The sequence below is a fragment of the Nothobranchius furzeri genome, chromosome 9 (assembly GCF_043380555.1).
Source record: "Nothobranchius furzeri strain GRZ-AD chromosome 9, NfurGRZ-RIMD1, whole genome shotgun sequence".
NCBI lineage: Eukaryota > Metazoa > Chordata > Actinopteri > Cyprinodontiformes > Nothobranchiidae > Nothobranchius > Nothobranchius furzeri.
The window spans coordinates 62291301-62307282 of record NC_091749.1 but is presented as its reverse complement, the minus strand read 5'-3'; the positions used below and the strand labels follow the sequence as shown (position 1 = coordinate 62307282).

Below are 15982 nucleotides of genomic sequence, written 5' to 3'. Positions count from 1 at the left end.
ATATCATAAATTGCCCGTTATCACAATCAGTGGATTGCATTTTATTAAATTAGTTTTATTATGAAAAAGAATATGCACACTTTATATCCAAATTTAGTAAATTCCTCTTCTCATTCTGTTTTATTATCAATTTAGAGGAACAAAAACCTTCTGATCGCCGCGATTACAGCAAATATTTAACATTAATCAGATGACTTTAAATAAACACAGGGCTGTGTGGTAATTATATAAAGATAATAGTGCTAATTTGTGTATTCTCAGACGCTTTTGTTGTCTCCCCGGCACAACTGATTTTCTCAGTGTGAAGCTTATTAAAGTACTGACAAAAAAATAGACATTGTTAAAGAGAATGTGTAAGTCCCCCAATTAGTGGAGCTCGACTGGAACTGTTAGCATGATAATGAGAGAATAATAGAGTAGGGAAATGATAATGTGTGTGTTTCAAGTGTGTATGTGCTTGTCGTGCCTCTGTTGAGTTTGTGTGCTTATGATTCTATCCTCTGTGTTTGTTGAGGGTAGACTGGGTTAGCCTGCTAGAAGGATTGTGTGTGTGTGAATGTGTGTGTGTGTGTGTGTGTGTGTGTGTGTGTGTGTGTGTGTGTGTGGGGGGGGGGGGGGGGGGGGGGCATTAACAGCCTAGTAAGACAGGCCTGGCTCTTGCCCAGGGAGGCCAACATGTCCATCCTCCATTTAAAGGAGACTGTTAGCTGATGAAGACATGCACGAGCAAGACTGAAGATAAAAGGAAGCGGTGACCTGCCTCATTAGCCCTCTGTCATTTAATATATTGACACTTAGATACAAATAAATCCATTTAGTGGACTCCATCGGTAAGGCGAGAGGGACCATTTTAATTTGTTGTGAAATGCAACCACTGAGTCGCAGAAGAAACGCTGATGTTAAAGAAACTCACGTGGGGTCTTAAACAATGAAGCACTCGTGGCTCTGTTGAAACTTAATTGGGTGAAAAGATGTGTAAGAAGCACAACATGAGCGGTGGCAACTTTGGTTTGCAAACAATGCAAAGTGATCAGAAATGTGTTAAACGACATGTCTTCCAAGCTAAACGCAACACATGCACTCTAAGCAATGAAATGTTGGATTTACTTAACCAAGTTGTATCAACTGGTTCCACTGAACCTAGTTACTTTAATGTAAAGAGTAATATGTATTCTTCTACATCTGAGCTATTCGATTCCGGTCCTGGAGGGCCGGTATCCAGCACATTTTGCTTTTAACCCGCTTCAACTGTTGATTAACAGGCTTCTGCAGAGCCTGACCTGCTGCACAGGTGATTCAACCATTGAATGTTGGACCTGAGGAAACCACTAAAACATGCTGGATATTGACCCTTGAGGCCCTGAATTGAATAGCCCTGTTCTACATTGTTGTGTTAAAAGTAATCGTTTAAATTTAGGCAACCAGTTGCAGTTGTCACACACTTGGCCTACCTTGTTAATATTTTCACCAAAGTCTATTATAAACATTCCTATTAGGTTAAAATTTTACGTTTTTACATACATACATAAACTGTGGTTGGTGCACCATAGTCATGCGCCATCTTGAAATACCGTAGCTGTTTAGGGACATACAAGAAATAATGCTTCGCGTTTCGTGTTTTTGCTTTGACATGAAAGTTCACCCTCTAAACATGATGCGGGAGGGTGGGTGTTGTTCTGATTACATATGACCACTGGGTTGAAAGCTGGATTGGAAGTCGTTTGTAACTGTGGTGTTGTGCGTGAGAGACAGGGAGGTGAGTGACACGGCCGGCGTGTTAGGCGCAGCAGACGTGTTTGACGCGCGCAAGGCGCATAAGGCGCAGCAGCACTGCAGTGAGAAGACACAGCTGCTGCTTCACTTTGCCTTTTTGATGCATGTGGGCTACTGTAGCTGCAAAAAACTACTCTGAACTACGTGGCGCTAAGGAGTCGAGTATTTTTACCCACTGAGGCTTTAAGTACAATTAGAATAATTTTCTTGGGGCCCACTTTTTAAACTTTTACTCCGCTACATTCCCTAAATTGGGGCAGCAGTAGCTCAACAGGTTGAGTGGGTTGTCCAGTAATCGGAAGGTTGCTGGTTCGATCCCAGCTCCAGAGAATTCTGCTGTTGTGTCCTTGGGCAAGACACTTAACCCACCTTGCCTGCTGGTGGTGGTTGGAGGGACCAGTGGTGCCTGTGCTCGGCAGCCTCGCCTCTGTCAGTGTGCCCCAGGGCAGCTGTGGCTACATCGTAGCTCATCACCATCAGTGTGTGAATGTGTGTGTGTGTGTGAATGGATAAATGATACACTGTAGTGTAAAGTGCTTTGGAGTCCTTACTCTGAGAGGCGCTATACAAGTGCGGGTCATTTATCATTTATCATTTAAATGGTTTCAACAACACCCCACCCCTGGTCCGATGGAGACTGGCAGCACACACCCTTGTCTACGCCAGACTGCAGTTTTGAAGGTAATAGTACTTTAAGTTGTGTTTTGCCTCCATATTTGCATACAGTTGTGGTCAGAAGTTTACATACACTTGTAAAAAATATAATATAATGGCTCTACTGAGTGTCCCGTTATTTCTAAAACTCTGATTTTTCTCTGATAGAGTGATTGGAACAGATACTTCTTTGTCACAAAAAACATTCATGAAGTTTGGTTCTTTAATGTCTTTATTATGGGTTAACAGAGAAAAGTGTTCACATTTGCTGGGTCACAAATATACATACAGCAACATGAACTAGCAATTTTGGTGACTTAGAAACGTGTCAGTGAACTGAGCTTCATAGCATGGCCTCTTAACTTCTTGTGAGTGATTATGAGTGACTACAGCTGGTAACTTCTCTTAGGCCAGGTAAATAGGGCTCATTGGATACAAACGCCCACAAACGCTACAATGGGAAAGTCAAAGGAGCTCAGCATGGATCTGAAAAAGCGAATTATTGACTTGAACAAGTCAGGAAAGTCACTTGGGGCCATTTCAAAGCAGCTGCAGGTCCCAAGAGCAACAGTGCAAACAATAGTTTGTAAGTATAAGGTGCATGGCACTGTTTCATCACTGCCAAGATCAGGAAGAAAATGCAAGCTATCACCTGCTGCTGAGAGAAAATTGGTCAGGATGGTAAAGAGTGAACCAAGAATCACCAAAAAGCACATCTGCCAAGAATTAGAAGCTGCTGGAACACAGGTGTCATTGTCCACAGTCAAACGTGTTTTGCATCTCCATGGACTGAGAGGCTGCCGTGCAAGAAGGAAGCCCTTGCTCCAAAAGCGGCACCTTAAGGCTCGACTGAAGTTTGCTGCTGATCACATGGACAAAGATAAGACCTTCTGGAGGAACGTTCTGTGGTCAGACGAAACAAAAATCGAGCTTTTTGGCCACAATGCCCAGCAATATGTTTGGAGGAGAAAAGGTGAGGCCTTTAACCCCAAGAACACCATGCCTACAGTCAAGCATGGTGGTGGGAATATTATGCTGTGGGGCTGTTTTGCTTCCAGTGGAACTGGTGCTTTACAGAGAGTAAATGGGATAATGAAGAAGGAGGATTACCTTCACATTCTTCAACATAACCTAAAATCATCAGCACGAAGGTTGGGTCTTGGGCGCAGTTGGGTGTTCCAACAGGACAATGACCCCAAACACACATCAAAAGTGGTAAAGGAATGGCTAAATCAGGCTGGAATAAGGGTTTTAGAATGGCCTTCCCAAAGTCCTGACTTAAACCCCATTGAAAACATGTGGACAGTGCTGAAGAAACAAGTCCATGTCAGAAAGCCATCAAATTTAACTGAACTTCACCAATTCTGTCAAGAGGAGTGGTCAAAGATTCAACCAGAAGCTTGCCAGAAGCTTGTGGATGGCTACCAAAAGCGCCTGATTGAAGTGAAAATGGCTAAGGGACATGTAACCAAATATTAGCACTGCTGTATGTATATTTGTGACCCAGCAAATGTGAACACTTTTCTCTGTTAACCCATAATAAAGACATTAAAGAACCGAACTTCATGAATGTTTTTTGTGACAAAGAAGTATCTGTTCCAATCACTCTATCAGCAAAAAATCAGAGTTTTAGAAATAACGGGACATTCAGTAGAGCCATTATATTATATTTTTTACAAGTGTATGTAAACTTCTGACCACAACTGTATTTAAAGCTGCAACAACAAATCTTCAGAACAAGCTAAGCTAAAAAAAATTTGGGCCTCTTAAAATGTTCTAGTATAAATATTTTTGGGAGATTAAAAAAATTAATTATTAAAGTGTTTCTCTTGCAGTTGTCTAAACATCTCTGAAAATGACCCGTTTCGGGCCAAGAGCAGTTGTCTATCTGACCAATCTGCCTCATTTCCCTGAGTCCTCCACTCAGTACGCACTTGCGCATTTTGCAGCAGAACACCACTGGTGTGAGAGGTTCTCTGCTCCTTAATGTCAGAGAAGAAACAGTCGGTCGCTACCTCTTCAAACTCACGGACAACAAAAAATGTTTGGACCTAGAAAACGGTGACTGGTGTTTAGCACTTTCTGGTTTCCTCCGGCAATATGGGCTTCCGATTCTGGCGGATGTGTCCCAGGGATGATACCCAAGGAGAGGAGTGAGTATTCCACCACCGTTTGCGTTTAAAAGCTACCTTGTCCTGTAGATTATGCAAGGCGCACATTTGAACATTTTTACTTAGAAGTACAAATCCAAACTTTAATTAATTTACTGAAATCAAACATTTTCTTCAATGCGTCTACTTTTACTTTTTCTATTTTTACCCCATTATCTGTACTTTTACTCAAGTAAAAAAAAAAAAGTACTTCTTCCACCATTGGCCAGTTAGCATACCATGGCTAAGTTAATTTATCGCTTCATTTCTTAGAGTGTCTTCCAAACTAAATACATAACTGCGTGTGCAGTCTTAGTCGGGATTTAGAGAGACTTATGAAATGTTGCCATAAATTACACAATAAAAGGCGCACAGTTGTTTCATGCGCCTTTGTATTCAGACACTTCAGTTGTCTAAGCAGCGTTAATTAAACAAGGTGCTACATGAATGGCTGTAATGGGCGAGAGTCACACCTGAGGGTCTATTTAGATTAGTCACCTGAGGGGTTTCTAAAGCAGCCCTGGGACAAGTTGATTCATCACAAAATTACCCCTGCTCGCTGTCAGCTTTCATAGATAAACAAAACAGATGATCTACCTTTATAATTATACTAAATAGTCCTAATAACGGAACATTTTTCTTATTAAATCCAATAAATTGAGTGCTCTGTTTCTGCATCTCAGTGTGACAATATTACACCTGTTTAGAGGAGAAAGCCTGTTATAATGCCTGCTATACTCCAACCCTTGGAAGGAAACATATCAGTAGAGAGAGAACACATCTACCAGTGTGGTGTTGACTCGCTGCCCTCTCCCCTGCTGCATTAACCGTGTTTTCTCTGCTAATGTGGTGCAAACTGTTTTGTCTTTGCACTGCGCGGCCGTCCTCCTCAGCGGCGACCATACTCACAGGGAGAAGGAGCTGCACTAAACAGGCTCCACTGTGTGCAAGCAGCAAAGAAACGGCCGCGTGTTTTCTTAGGGCAGGGGTGGCAAAGCAAAGCAAAGCATTCAGCCCATGGCGAACGCAAAAAGGAGCTTTTTGTTTTGGGGCAGGAAGAGAGTCCAAGCATTCCCCAAGAGCACAATGAGCTGTTTTGTCCTGATTGGTTACCAGAAAAATATTATTTGTTTACTCCTTTTTACCCAATTCCCAAATTATTATTATTATTATTACTTGTTGAGAAAGTGGTTCTTGTCTTACTGTCTCGTCATGTATGGTGATTTCTGAGCATGTTTGAAAGTCCGAGGCTAATGGGTCTAATAAAATCGGCCCTTCTGACAGGCATGCATCTGCTGAACATCAGAATGGGCTCTCTTGTGTTGTGTGGCTTGTGTAGCTGGGGGCTGAATATCAGGACAGTGCCGCAGACTGTTAAAATGATAAAAAGGGAAAACCCAGCCATCATGTGGGCAATCAAATCATGCTAATTAGGTGTAGTCCTAAAGTTTGGCCTCACTTATGGAATAAGGACAAAAACAGTGCCCTTTTTGGAGGTTTGAATACATTTTAAAATGACGTATTATGCAAAACTCACCTTTTGCATTCTTTTGTGCTGCCATGTGTATTGGCTCTATAAACACTCCAAATGTGAAAAAAACCTGTCCATCTCTTCTTTGTCAGTGTTTGGTTTTGGGAATTTTGTCCCTAAGACAAGCTGTTATAAAAAATTGCTATTTGTGACATCACAAATGGGGAAATTACATTAGAACCACCTCTCACGTGCAATAGAGAGCTGCTACTGGAGGAGCAGCAGCTCTAGTGCAAGCCCCTCCCAGGTATCAGAGCATCTCAACCTATAACAGCCAGTCAAGGGTCAAGTGGTCATGACCAGCAACAGCTTGTTTTCTTAAAGTGACAGAGCTCTGAAATGGCTCATTGTGGAAAGTGGTGAAAATTTCCAGAAAAAACATCTGAAACCCTCTTTATGGAGACGTTTCTGTTGCAGCGCGGAAAGTAATGGGTCCACACAAGAAATGTAGATTAGCCTCAGGTACTCAATAGAAACCATTTTGGGCTCCCTGGGTTTTTATTTTAGTGGCTACCAAATTATCCTTTCAGTAGCCAAACAACGCAAAAGTCTTTGAACACAGAAATATGAAGATGGCTATTTCCAATAACCGATTCTATTAAACATATTGATTTTAGGATTTATTTTATTTTATTTTTGTCCCTTCACAGGTCCCATACAATCTTATAAACACTAAACCTATGTTATTTCATGAGCAGGGCTGAATTAAATCCCTGTATTCCCCGATCTCCAAGCTGGTCCACATCACAGCTGCCTGCCAGTCTGGTCTATACCATGTCTGATGTTCTTTACAAGTACTTGCTCCACCACAAAGAGGGTCTGGGGCAATTTTCTTATTTGCCTTTTCTGTATATTTGTATAGTACGGATGTATAAACAAGACAGTAATGCAGACCCTCAAACACACTTGTGACCTTGCATGTTGTTTTTCTTGATTCCCGTTAAGCCAATTGAGACAGGCTATTTCCTAATCACATAATTACAAAAATGTGTTTTGGAATGGTTTGATGTTTAAGTTCTCTAAGTTCACGTCACAAGTTTGTCAAGGACATTTTTGGCAGTAAAACTCAAGAAAAGTACACCTTATTGTTAAGATGTATTTCTTAGCTATTTTTTCTTTTTTCTTTTCATTTGAAACATTTGCAACACATTATATTTCAACCTCTGCCTTTTAATTCAATCTCCTTTCAGATGGAGCTGTTTTAACCCTCCCTCTAAATGTGTTAGTGTAGCTAAATGCAACACGAGGGGTGGACAGAGGTCTCGTTGTTGACGTGGGTTGTGTTTAAGCACACAGTCGCCTGCAGTTTTATCCAGAGTTCCAGGGATTTCGAGAGAAGCTGTGAGGTGGGATTTAGGGTGGAGTGTGTAAGGCGTGTCAAAGGGTTGCACAACCCTCCTTTCAAGCCTGCTTTCGTCTACTTAATAAAGACATATTGGAATGGCGGTTGTCCAGAAAGGCTTGTTGTACGGTGGAAGGAATTAGACAAAACAGAAGTCATCACTGGCAATTCCCTCTAGATGGCCCGACTTCACTGGAGTGTCTGGATTTGTTGCGTTTCATCCAAAACAGCACTCTGCAAACCACACGGATAATGTTTTAATCGAAAATAAACAGTCAGTACGTTTGACACTGAACCCTAAGAATTTGCAGACAAAAATGTCGAGTTGTGTTTAAAGATGGTTTGCCTTTGAATTTTGAGACGCACAACACAAGAAGCAGATACGAGAAAGAAGAGTTGACAAAAGGTCGGAGGCTTGATCAAGACAAGGGCCCTTTGTTGCCGACCTGGAGCTCTCTAGTGCGTCTACCCTCCCTGTTCTCATTTCCAGAGCCGACAAGCAGGAATAATGTGCTCCAGTTGAGTGGGTGGTAATATGAGGACCTTCATTCAAAAGCAGGAGTCTGGAGAATCAAAGTCTGCTTGAAATCTATTGATCTACTTGTCTGATTATCATTAGCTACAGACAAACCCGAACACCATCGCATCTTTGTTGATCAATGCTTCCGTCTGCCACGTGATGAAAGTACTCGGTGTACAGCGGCATATAAGCAGAGGCCATGCAGTAATATGTGAATGGTTGATTGTTTTAGTGTAAGGAAGGGGGGTGGGGAGGGGGGGGGGGTCTTTAAGCAAAGTATTCACAAGAAACGCTTCCACTGAGTGATTTTCCCCCTGGTGAAGCTGCAGGTCGGTGTACACCCAGTGGACTGGGTGCACAGCGGTGGGTACTGAACACATCCTGCTTTCTAGTGTCAGTTTCAGTGTGTGCTGCCAGCAAGCTCAAGATCACTTTTGCTCTGGATGGATCACAAAAGGTGATTTCTGCATGCAGGCGTCTGGCGTGCAGCTCCGTGGGGAGCAGAGCGGGAGGTGTAACAAAGTGTGAACTATCAGCTCTTACGACAACAGCTGGAGTCTTTCCTCCTCGGGTGAAATAGCTAAACTCCTCCAACAGAAAACGTGTAAAAGAAATGTATCGAGGGCTACGGATCTAACAGCTACCGAAGTGTGGAAGTCATTTTTATTTAAATTAGCAACCACTAACATGTGAATATCCTCATAAACGGCTCCTGATGATTGATATTTACATTTTGGCTACTTCCAATCATATTGGTAACAGACTTTTTTCCAAATGAAATGAACATTTTTATCAGAATATCCTCACGGCAAATGAATTCAGATCATGTCCAAGATACGGATCTGTTTGAAAGACGTGATAAAAGGTGTGAAGTGGCGACTAATCCCAACAGAACAACACAGGATCTGACTATAATAACCCTGAAACACGGTGACAAGATACAAGTTGGTCCTTTTACCCTTTTGTGTTTGAACCTTTTAATGTCCACCGATTGTTATAATATACACAAAAGCGTTCACGGTTTGCTTTGCAGACCTGAAAGCAGAATCGGTGCGTGAAGTGTGAACAGGTTCAGAGTAAAAGCCAGCAGGGAGTCGACTGGCCCCTCCGGATAACAGACAGCGAGGAGCATGGGCGTTGACAGGGTCCCAAGTGAGCGCCGTAATGTGCTGTACATCTCGATTTGCTCCAAATGCTCAGTAGCTGCCTGGATTCATGAAGCAGGCTGATGAATGGGAATAAAAACACTTTTAGGGATGTCAGGATTATATTTGTTTTTGTTCAACAGCCAATTAGAAATGAGGGATTATTTTAATTTTAAATGTGTCAAAATCACCAGTTTTTCATTTTTAGTCATGAACATTAAAATGTATGAAAATAGAAAATAAAAACATTGTGATGGTTAAAATAATAGTGAAATTGTTATTTATTTTTTATTTAGGTGGAAAAACCTGCAGTAGAAATTTGTAATAGAACAATTTGCAGAAAATAAATGAAAATACGTTTTCCTCAAAGAAAAACCTTTTTCTTTTTCTTTTTTCTTATTAGCATGCAGGGGAAACTCGAAATATTTGAACATGGTGCAAAAATCCACTTAATTCAGTAATTCAACTTAGACTGCAAAACCATCTAAAGGCTCAGGGACCTTCTGCAGGTGCTTTGGAGTCATTAACTGATTAGATTGTGACACTTTGAGCCTAGATTATTAAACATGTTCAAATATTCTAATTGTTTGAGATTTTGAATGTTGTGTGTTCATGAGCTGTAGCCACAATCATCACTATTCTAACAAATAAAGGCTAGAAATATCTGACTTTGCACATAATGAGTCTATCTCATATTTTAGTTTCAGCCTTCAAGTTGAATTACTTAAATAACCGGACTTTGAGTTTCACCTGCAGTTTCCTACTCAAGGTAGACGAGCAAGAGTCTATTTATCAAAGCACAGCATCTCCTCAAGAGGAAAACAGATTGCTTGCTGGCCTGCTACAGACTTCATCAGGTCATTTGAATTGATGATACGTGTTGCAAGGCGGCTGAGTTCCCCCAGAAACCTCTGCTGGAGAGCGTGCTGGCAGAGACGGGGGCTTCGGCCAAGTCTGTCTGACTGATCACTACAGATGCTCCTCTTCAAGTATTCCGAGTCAGATCCTTAGTGCCGGGTCTTGAGGGACAAACAATAGCACCTGTTCCTCATAAGATAGCCCATTCATGTATCTTTAATGAAGCCTGGAGGCAGATGGTGCGAAATGACATTATCCAGTACTTAGTGGTGCTGAGACAAAGGAAGAGCGGTACCTGCACAACAATGCTGCTGTATTTACGAGGAGAAGGGAGGATGCTGCTCACACACACACACACACACACACACACACACACACACACACACACACACACACACACACACACACACACACACACACACACACACACATCTGCTTCACCTCGTTCTCCCACTCTTCAAGATCATCTTGGCAATAGAAATATCCTGGGCACTCAGCCCATACGTAGATGAACTTGAGGGTAACTCTTAAAGGCACAGCAAAGGGGGCTTCAGTAAGAGAAAACCACAGACCTAAACACTAATTTCTCTAAAATATTTAAAAATCATCCATATTTTTTGCATTAAAAAAAACCAGAATAGTTAGAACCTCTTCAGTTATAGTGGTTTACTGACAGCTCAACAAGCCTCCACCATTTGTTGACACCTTGAAGCTCCTCGAAATCTGATTTTCCTTTCTCTGACATTAGCTGCCGTAAATTAAACTTTAATGCCCGCAGCTCATTACTGCAAATCACAGCCATTCACATTCAATGCATTTATTTCCCCTTCAGCGCACTTTTCCTCTCTTTTTCGCCTCGGCGAACGTTGTATATTCTTGCTCCATATTTTAAAATAATAACAGTAATAAAAGCTGATATCCCAGAGGAAACCGTATCACTTAAAGTTTATCATTTAGCAGTGATGAAGGGAAAAAAATCAGCCATGTATCAGATGATTTTTAGTGTGCATAAATGCAGGGAGTAGAAAGGAGCGTAGAAAGGCTTTACGTTCATCTTTTTAGCTTTTAGTTCTGACTCGAATAAATGAGTGGAGGTGCAAAGGTCCAAGCAACAATATGAAATAATTAGGAAAAAATAAACAATGCACCGTTACTTCACTGCATTTTAGGTGATTTGTGGTACTTGCCTGCCAAGTTACACATATTTTACCAGAAGACTTGGGGGAGTACTCTGCCCTGTGACTACCAGACATTCCGCCATGGTCTTCATGTGTTTCAGCAGTCCACATAAATGGACAGAGGAACGCTGTGTTCACTAGTGTTCCCCTCCAAACCCCGCCTGTCCTGCCCTACCTCATGTTGTGACATTAATTATTCTTTTTTTTTTTTCCATGTGTGCCATACATGCAAGGCCAAATTCGTCTCTCTTACGCTCAGCCTGGAAACTTGGAGCACTAATCCCAGTGAAGAAAGCTTCAATTTTCAGCATTTTTGTGACCGCCTCCTCTGCCTTTTACTTTTCTGCAACTGCATTTTTTTTTTCAATTTATTTTTGAAGAATTACACACTTTTCCCACTCTCCTGTCCTGCGAGTTCTGCACTTGCACTTCAGTAAAAAGCTCAGTTGGCATAAAATGTTTCTATTTATTTAGTTTTCAGTCTAGTTTTGCACCTCTGGACAAATCAATAAAGTTGTCTTAAGTGAGAGAAACTGGGTGAGACCGGTCCTGTGAAGTGTCCACGGAGGGAGCGGCAGCAGCTGAAACTTCAGCCAGAAGTCGGGACAGGTTGATTTCATGCCCCAATGCAGCAGCAGTAATTGCACCCAGACCTGTTTTATTGCAAGTTGATTTTAAGGGAGGATGAATGGGGAAACGTTCTCTAAAGTGTTTATTTTGGGGGGGTGACCTTTATTAACCCATTTTCCAGCCTGGCTCCCCTGAGGTGATCTGGCTCGGTGCTGGATTAACCCTCACAAGCCCGTGGTAGCTGAGCTGCTCCCAATCACAGGATCTCAGGAAGCTGAGGATGACAGAAAAATTGGACTGGAGACATGCTAGCAAAACCCCACACACCACTTTCAGGGCTACAGCCACCCTCGGCACACAAGAACAGGGTGATTGCGTTGATGTTCCATGGAAATAAATCGGCAGCAGGACTGCAATAAAATGGAATACAAAAACCTGTTTTTTCCCAAGTAAATTCATAAAATGTTTTTTGCGAGTTTACTAAAGAGCAGATTCACTGAGAAACCATTTATTATTTATTATTTTTGAAAATGATCGGTCACAAAATGTGAAAGTACATCTATCTCATGTAGTAGCTTTTGATAGAAAATAGACAAAGAAACGCTCTGTTCAGAAAAGCCTGACGGATCTACGTCACCCTGTCATTTAAAGGTCTGGGACACTCGTTTAATCAATACGTATGCAGTGTCTAGTAGGAATGAATGCCTTGCAAGTCATACTTTGTTTACTTTTTAGGGGGTTAGAAACTAGTAAAATGCCTCATCAGTGGAGAGCTTAATGCGGCAGGATTTGGAGTCTTACTTCCTGATATTTGGATATCTTGCCTCTGATTGGCTAAAAGCCGAGACGTTCTTTGCTGTCTCCTGGAGGCTAAACCAACAACAGATTTCCCCGTAGCGAGTCAAGATGGGTGAGTCCATTAATTTTAAGTGACAGTGTGATGTAGGTCTGTCAGGCTTTTCTAATCCTTGAGTTTCACCGTCTATTTTCTATCAGAAGCTAATGCAGGAGACAGGTGTAGGAGACTATTTTCATATTCAGCCTGCATGAAAAACCCAGAGTGATTATAATCAGAAATAATCATTTAAAAATGGCTTTTCACTGTTCCACACTTTTAATGCTTCTTGTACTCGCCCATCTTGATTTATGACGGCGAAGGATGTTGTTGGTTTAGCATCCAGGAAACATCAGAGACGTCTCGGCTAGTGGAAGCTAACCGTTAGCATTATCAACTCCACAATACAGCAGCACTCCTTCAGGCTTGTGTTATTTGTGGAGATAAAATATCAACATTGCAAGGCAAACAGAGTCAGAGGTGGTCGTGTTGCTGTTAGCTAATCAGAGATGAGATGTCCAAATGTTAAGAAACAGGACTCCAAATCCTGCCGTCTGAAGCTGCTCTCTCCTCCAGCTGACCATACGTCCTCATGCAAAGAGAACGAGTTACAAGGCATCCATTCCTACTACTGCAAATGTAGAAAAAATATGAGTAAAGTTGACCTTTAAACAAAGATTGAAAATCATGTAATTCATTTTGTTTTTCTAGCTGACACATTGGATTTACCTCAACAGTTAGGTGGTAGCTGTTACACAGTCCACACCTCTGAGCCTTCTCGTCTGTGTGGCTATTTCTCTAACTGCTGCTAGAACAATGTGCCGATGTAAGGTCTTTGATCCACTTAGGCAGAATGTGGGTTTGGATTAAAAGCAGGCATAGTTTGACGAGGTATTGTATGACCACACAAGCACCGTTGTTGCCTTGGAGCCTCTTGTCAGCACGCGTTATGAGAAGCTGTGATCTAGCCTCCCCCTGAGCTGGCTCTGAGTATCTCTGTATCATGCCTGTTCCTAGGCCTCTCTCTGATCTCTGCTCCCTATCTGTTCAGCAGGTCCAGGGTCACATGCCTCCGCTCATGATCCCCATTTTTCCACACGACCAACGCACTCTAGCAGCAGCAGCAGCCGCCCAGCAAGGCTTCCTCTTCCCCCCAGGAATGTCTTACAAGCCAGGTATGCTTACAGTTTAAGTCATTCTCATTCATTCCTCTCAGCATTTTAGACATTAAAAACTCAAACAAACAGAGAATATACCAAATAAAAGCTTAACTCTGCTCCGTCTGGAACCGGATTTGAAACAGAGCCTGGGAACGCTCTAGTCCGAGTGGAACAATAGATATGGGAACACAAGCAGAAGAATGCAAACATGTCGTCAACATGGAAGTATCCTTAAGGAATGCGCAGGATTTAATCATTTTTTTTTAAGTATCCACTGTTTGAGTCACAGAAAACACCCTCTTTCAAAGTGTTTCTAACACCGGCAGCATGAAATAAACTGTTTTTGTACAATTGGGTGTTAGTGAGGTTAAGTAACGGGAAGTCAGAGTGTAAACGATGGACAAACAGAGGCACTTGTATCATTTTTCTTTGCATGTAACAGCTTGCCCGGTTCTCTCCTTTTGTCTTTTGAACTCGGTAAAAAAAAAAAAAAAATCCACTCCCTGTAAAAAAGTGTTTTTTCTCCTTTTAAATTCTGTTGCTACATGAACCCTTTGATGCATGAATTATAAAATCTTCAATCATGATTTTTTAAACAATTTTTTTCATTCATCTTTAGGTGTGAATGAAACAAATTTCATATTTACATATTTTTTGTAACATTTAATTCACAAATACTTTATTACATGTCCACCGGAGTGGACAGCGTGCATTCTGAACATGAAATATGTTGGCTTGACTTACTGAAGTCCAAATGGAGGGGCTCACATGCAATAAAGTCTTCAACAGCTGTGCTTAATAGTAAAAATAAATAAATAATTTTGAGTACCTGTCCACTGTAGTGACCATTATGCATCAAAGGGTTAACGATTGATGCCTTGCCAAAGCAGTAGATTTAAACCCAAATGTAAAGAATCACCTGCATATTGTGTCTTTACGAACACCCACAGGCTAATTAATCACAGTCTACTCACTATTAGTATGTGTGTCTGTTTATTAGACTAAAATATCACGGTGAAACCGTCACTGATGAGTGAACGACTGGGAGAAAGAAAGGCTCTTTTCTGTGGTAAAAAACAGACTCAGAAGTCAGCAGGTTCACAACAGAGCATTAAAAGGTGTGGTAGAGCAGTTAATGAATTAAGTATAGGACCCCGAGATGAAAAAGAAAGTCAGCTCTTTTGAAACTATGGAGCCATGACAGCTAAAACAAAGTGCCTGAGGGGGAGTCTTTTACCACTCGGCGTTTTCGCAACAGATTTGACACGAAAAATGTTTTAGTTCAAATAACAAGAGCTATTATGGAATCATGGTCAGGGGTCACAATGTGTAAGATCCCTGCATAATTCATGAGCACAGGAAGAAATAACAAAAGGGGGTCTAAAAATGACTCTTTGAGGCGAGAGATTCAACGCTTTTATTATTTCTACACGACACAGAGACGGAGAGCACGAGGTCGTCATGGCCACCTGCAGGGTTTACGAGATGCTACCGCATCCTTTCACCATGAAGTGAGTGGCCAAGCATTCACTTCCAACACTAAGGCACACTAATCTGATGTCATCATTATGAGACGGCCCACAGGGAGCTGCTGCATGTGACCCCGCCAACCCTGTGGCGCTCTCATGGCAGCAGAGTCATTCTGACTTCATGGCGGTGGGTCATCGCCATGTGAGCTGGCTGTGCTCAATGGCCCGGTGTCGCACGGTAGACGAGCACAGCCGTACAAGTCATTTGTTAAACAAATAGATTCTAGCTGGACTTATTTAGGCTATTTGCACTGTTCATAATGACACAGCGGCATCTAGTCTCTAACGGACCTGCAGAATGACCACAACGCTTGGGCTTTCCTTGCCACTCTCCATCTAGCAGATAAAAGTTATGTTAGATTTGACACATCAAGCAACAATCCTGATCTTGTTTTGTCTATTTGGTTTTTTTTTGTCCAGGAAGGGCAACGTTTGTTTACGCTCCACTTGTTTTAAGTAAACAGTTGTTTTCATTAAGAAAATCAGGTTCACAGAGAAACCATTTTTTACTTATCATTTTTGAAAATGGTCAATCACTCTGAGTTTAACATGCTACCTGCATTAGCTTCTTACAGATAATAGATAGAAAAACGCTCGGTTCAGAAAAGCCCGACTGATCTACGTCACACTGTCACGTCGCGCGGACTCGCCGATCTTGACTCGTGGCTGGTAAGGCTGTTGTTGTTGTTTTAGCATCCAGGAAACAGAAGAGAACGCCTCGACTATCAGAAGCTAAC

General features: G+C 41.8%; 1 protein-coding gene across 2 annotated transcripts in view; it reads left to right on the top strand.

Annotated features, from left to right (window-relative positions):
- sox6 (SRY-box transcription factor 6) overlaps positions 1-15982 on the top strand; it is a 150989-nt gene that overhangs the window by 94625 nt on the left and 40382 nt on the right. Inside the window, exon 9 of one of the 2 annotated variants that reach the window (XM_015953106.3) lies at positions 13611-13731. In XM_015953106.3, the coding sequence (XP_015808592.1) occupies positions 13611-13731 (121 nt within the window). Of the gene's footprint in view, positions 1-13607; positions 13732-15982 lie in introns of both variants that reach the window. The other variant, XM_054732038.2, reaches the window with a different exon arrangement.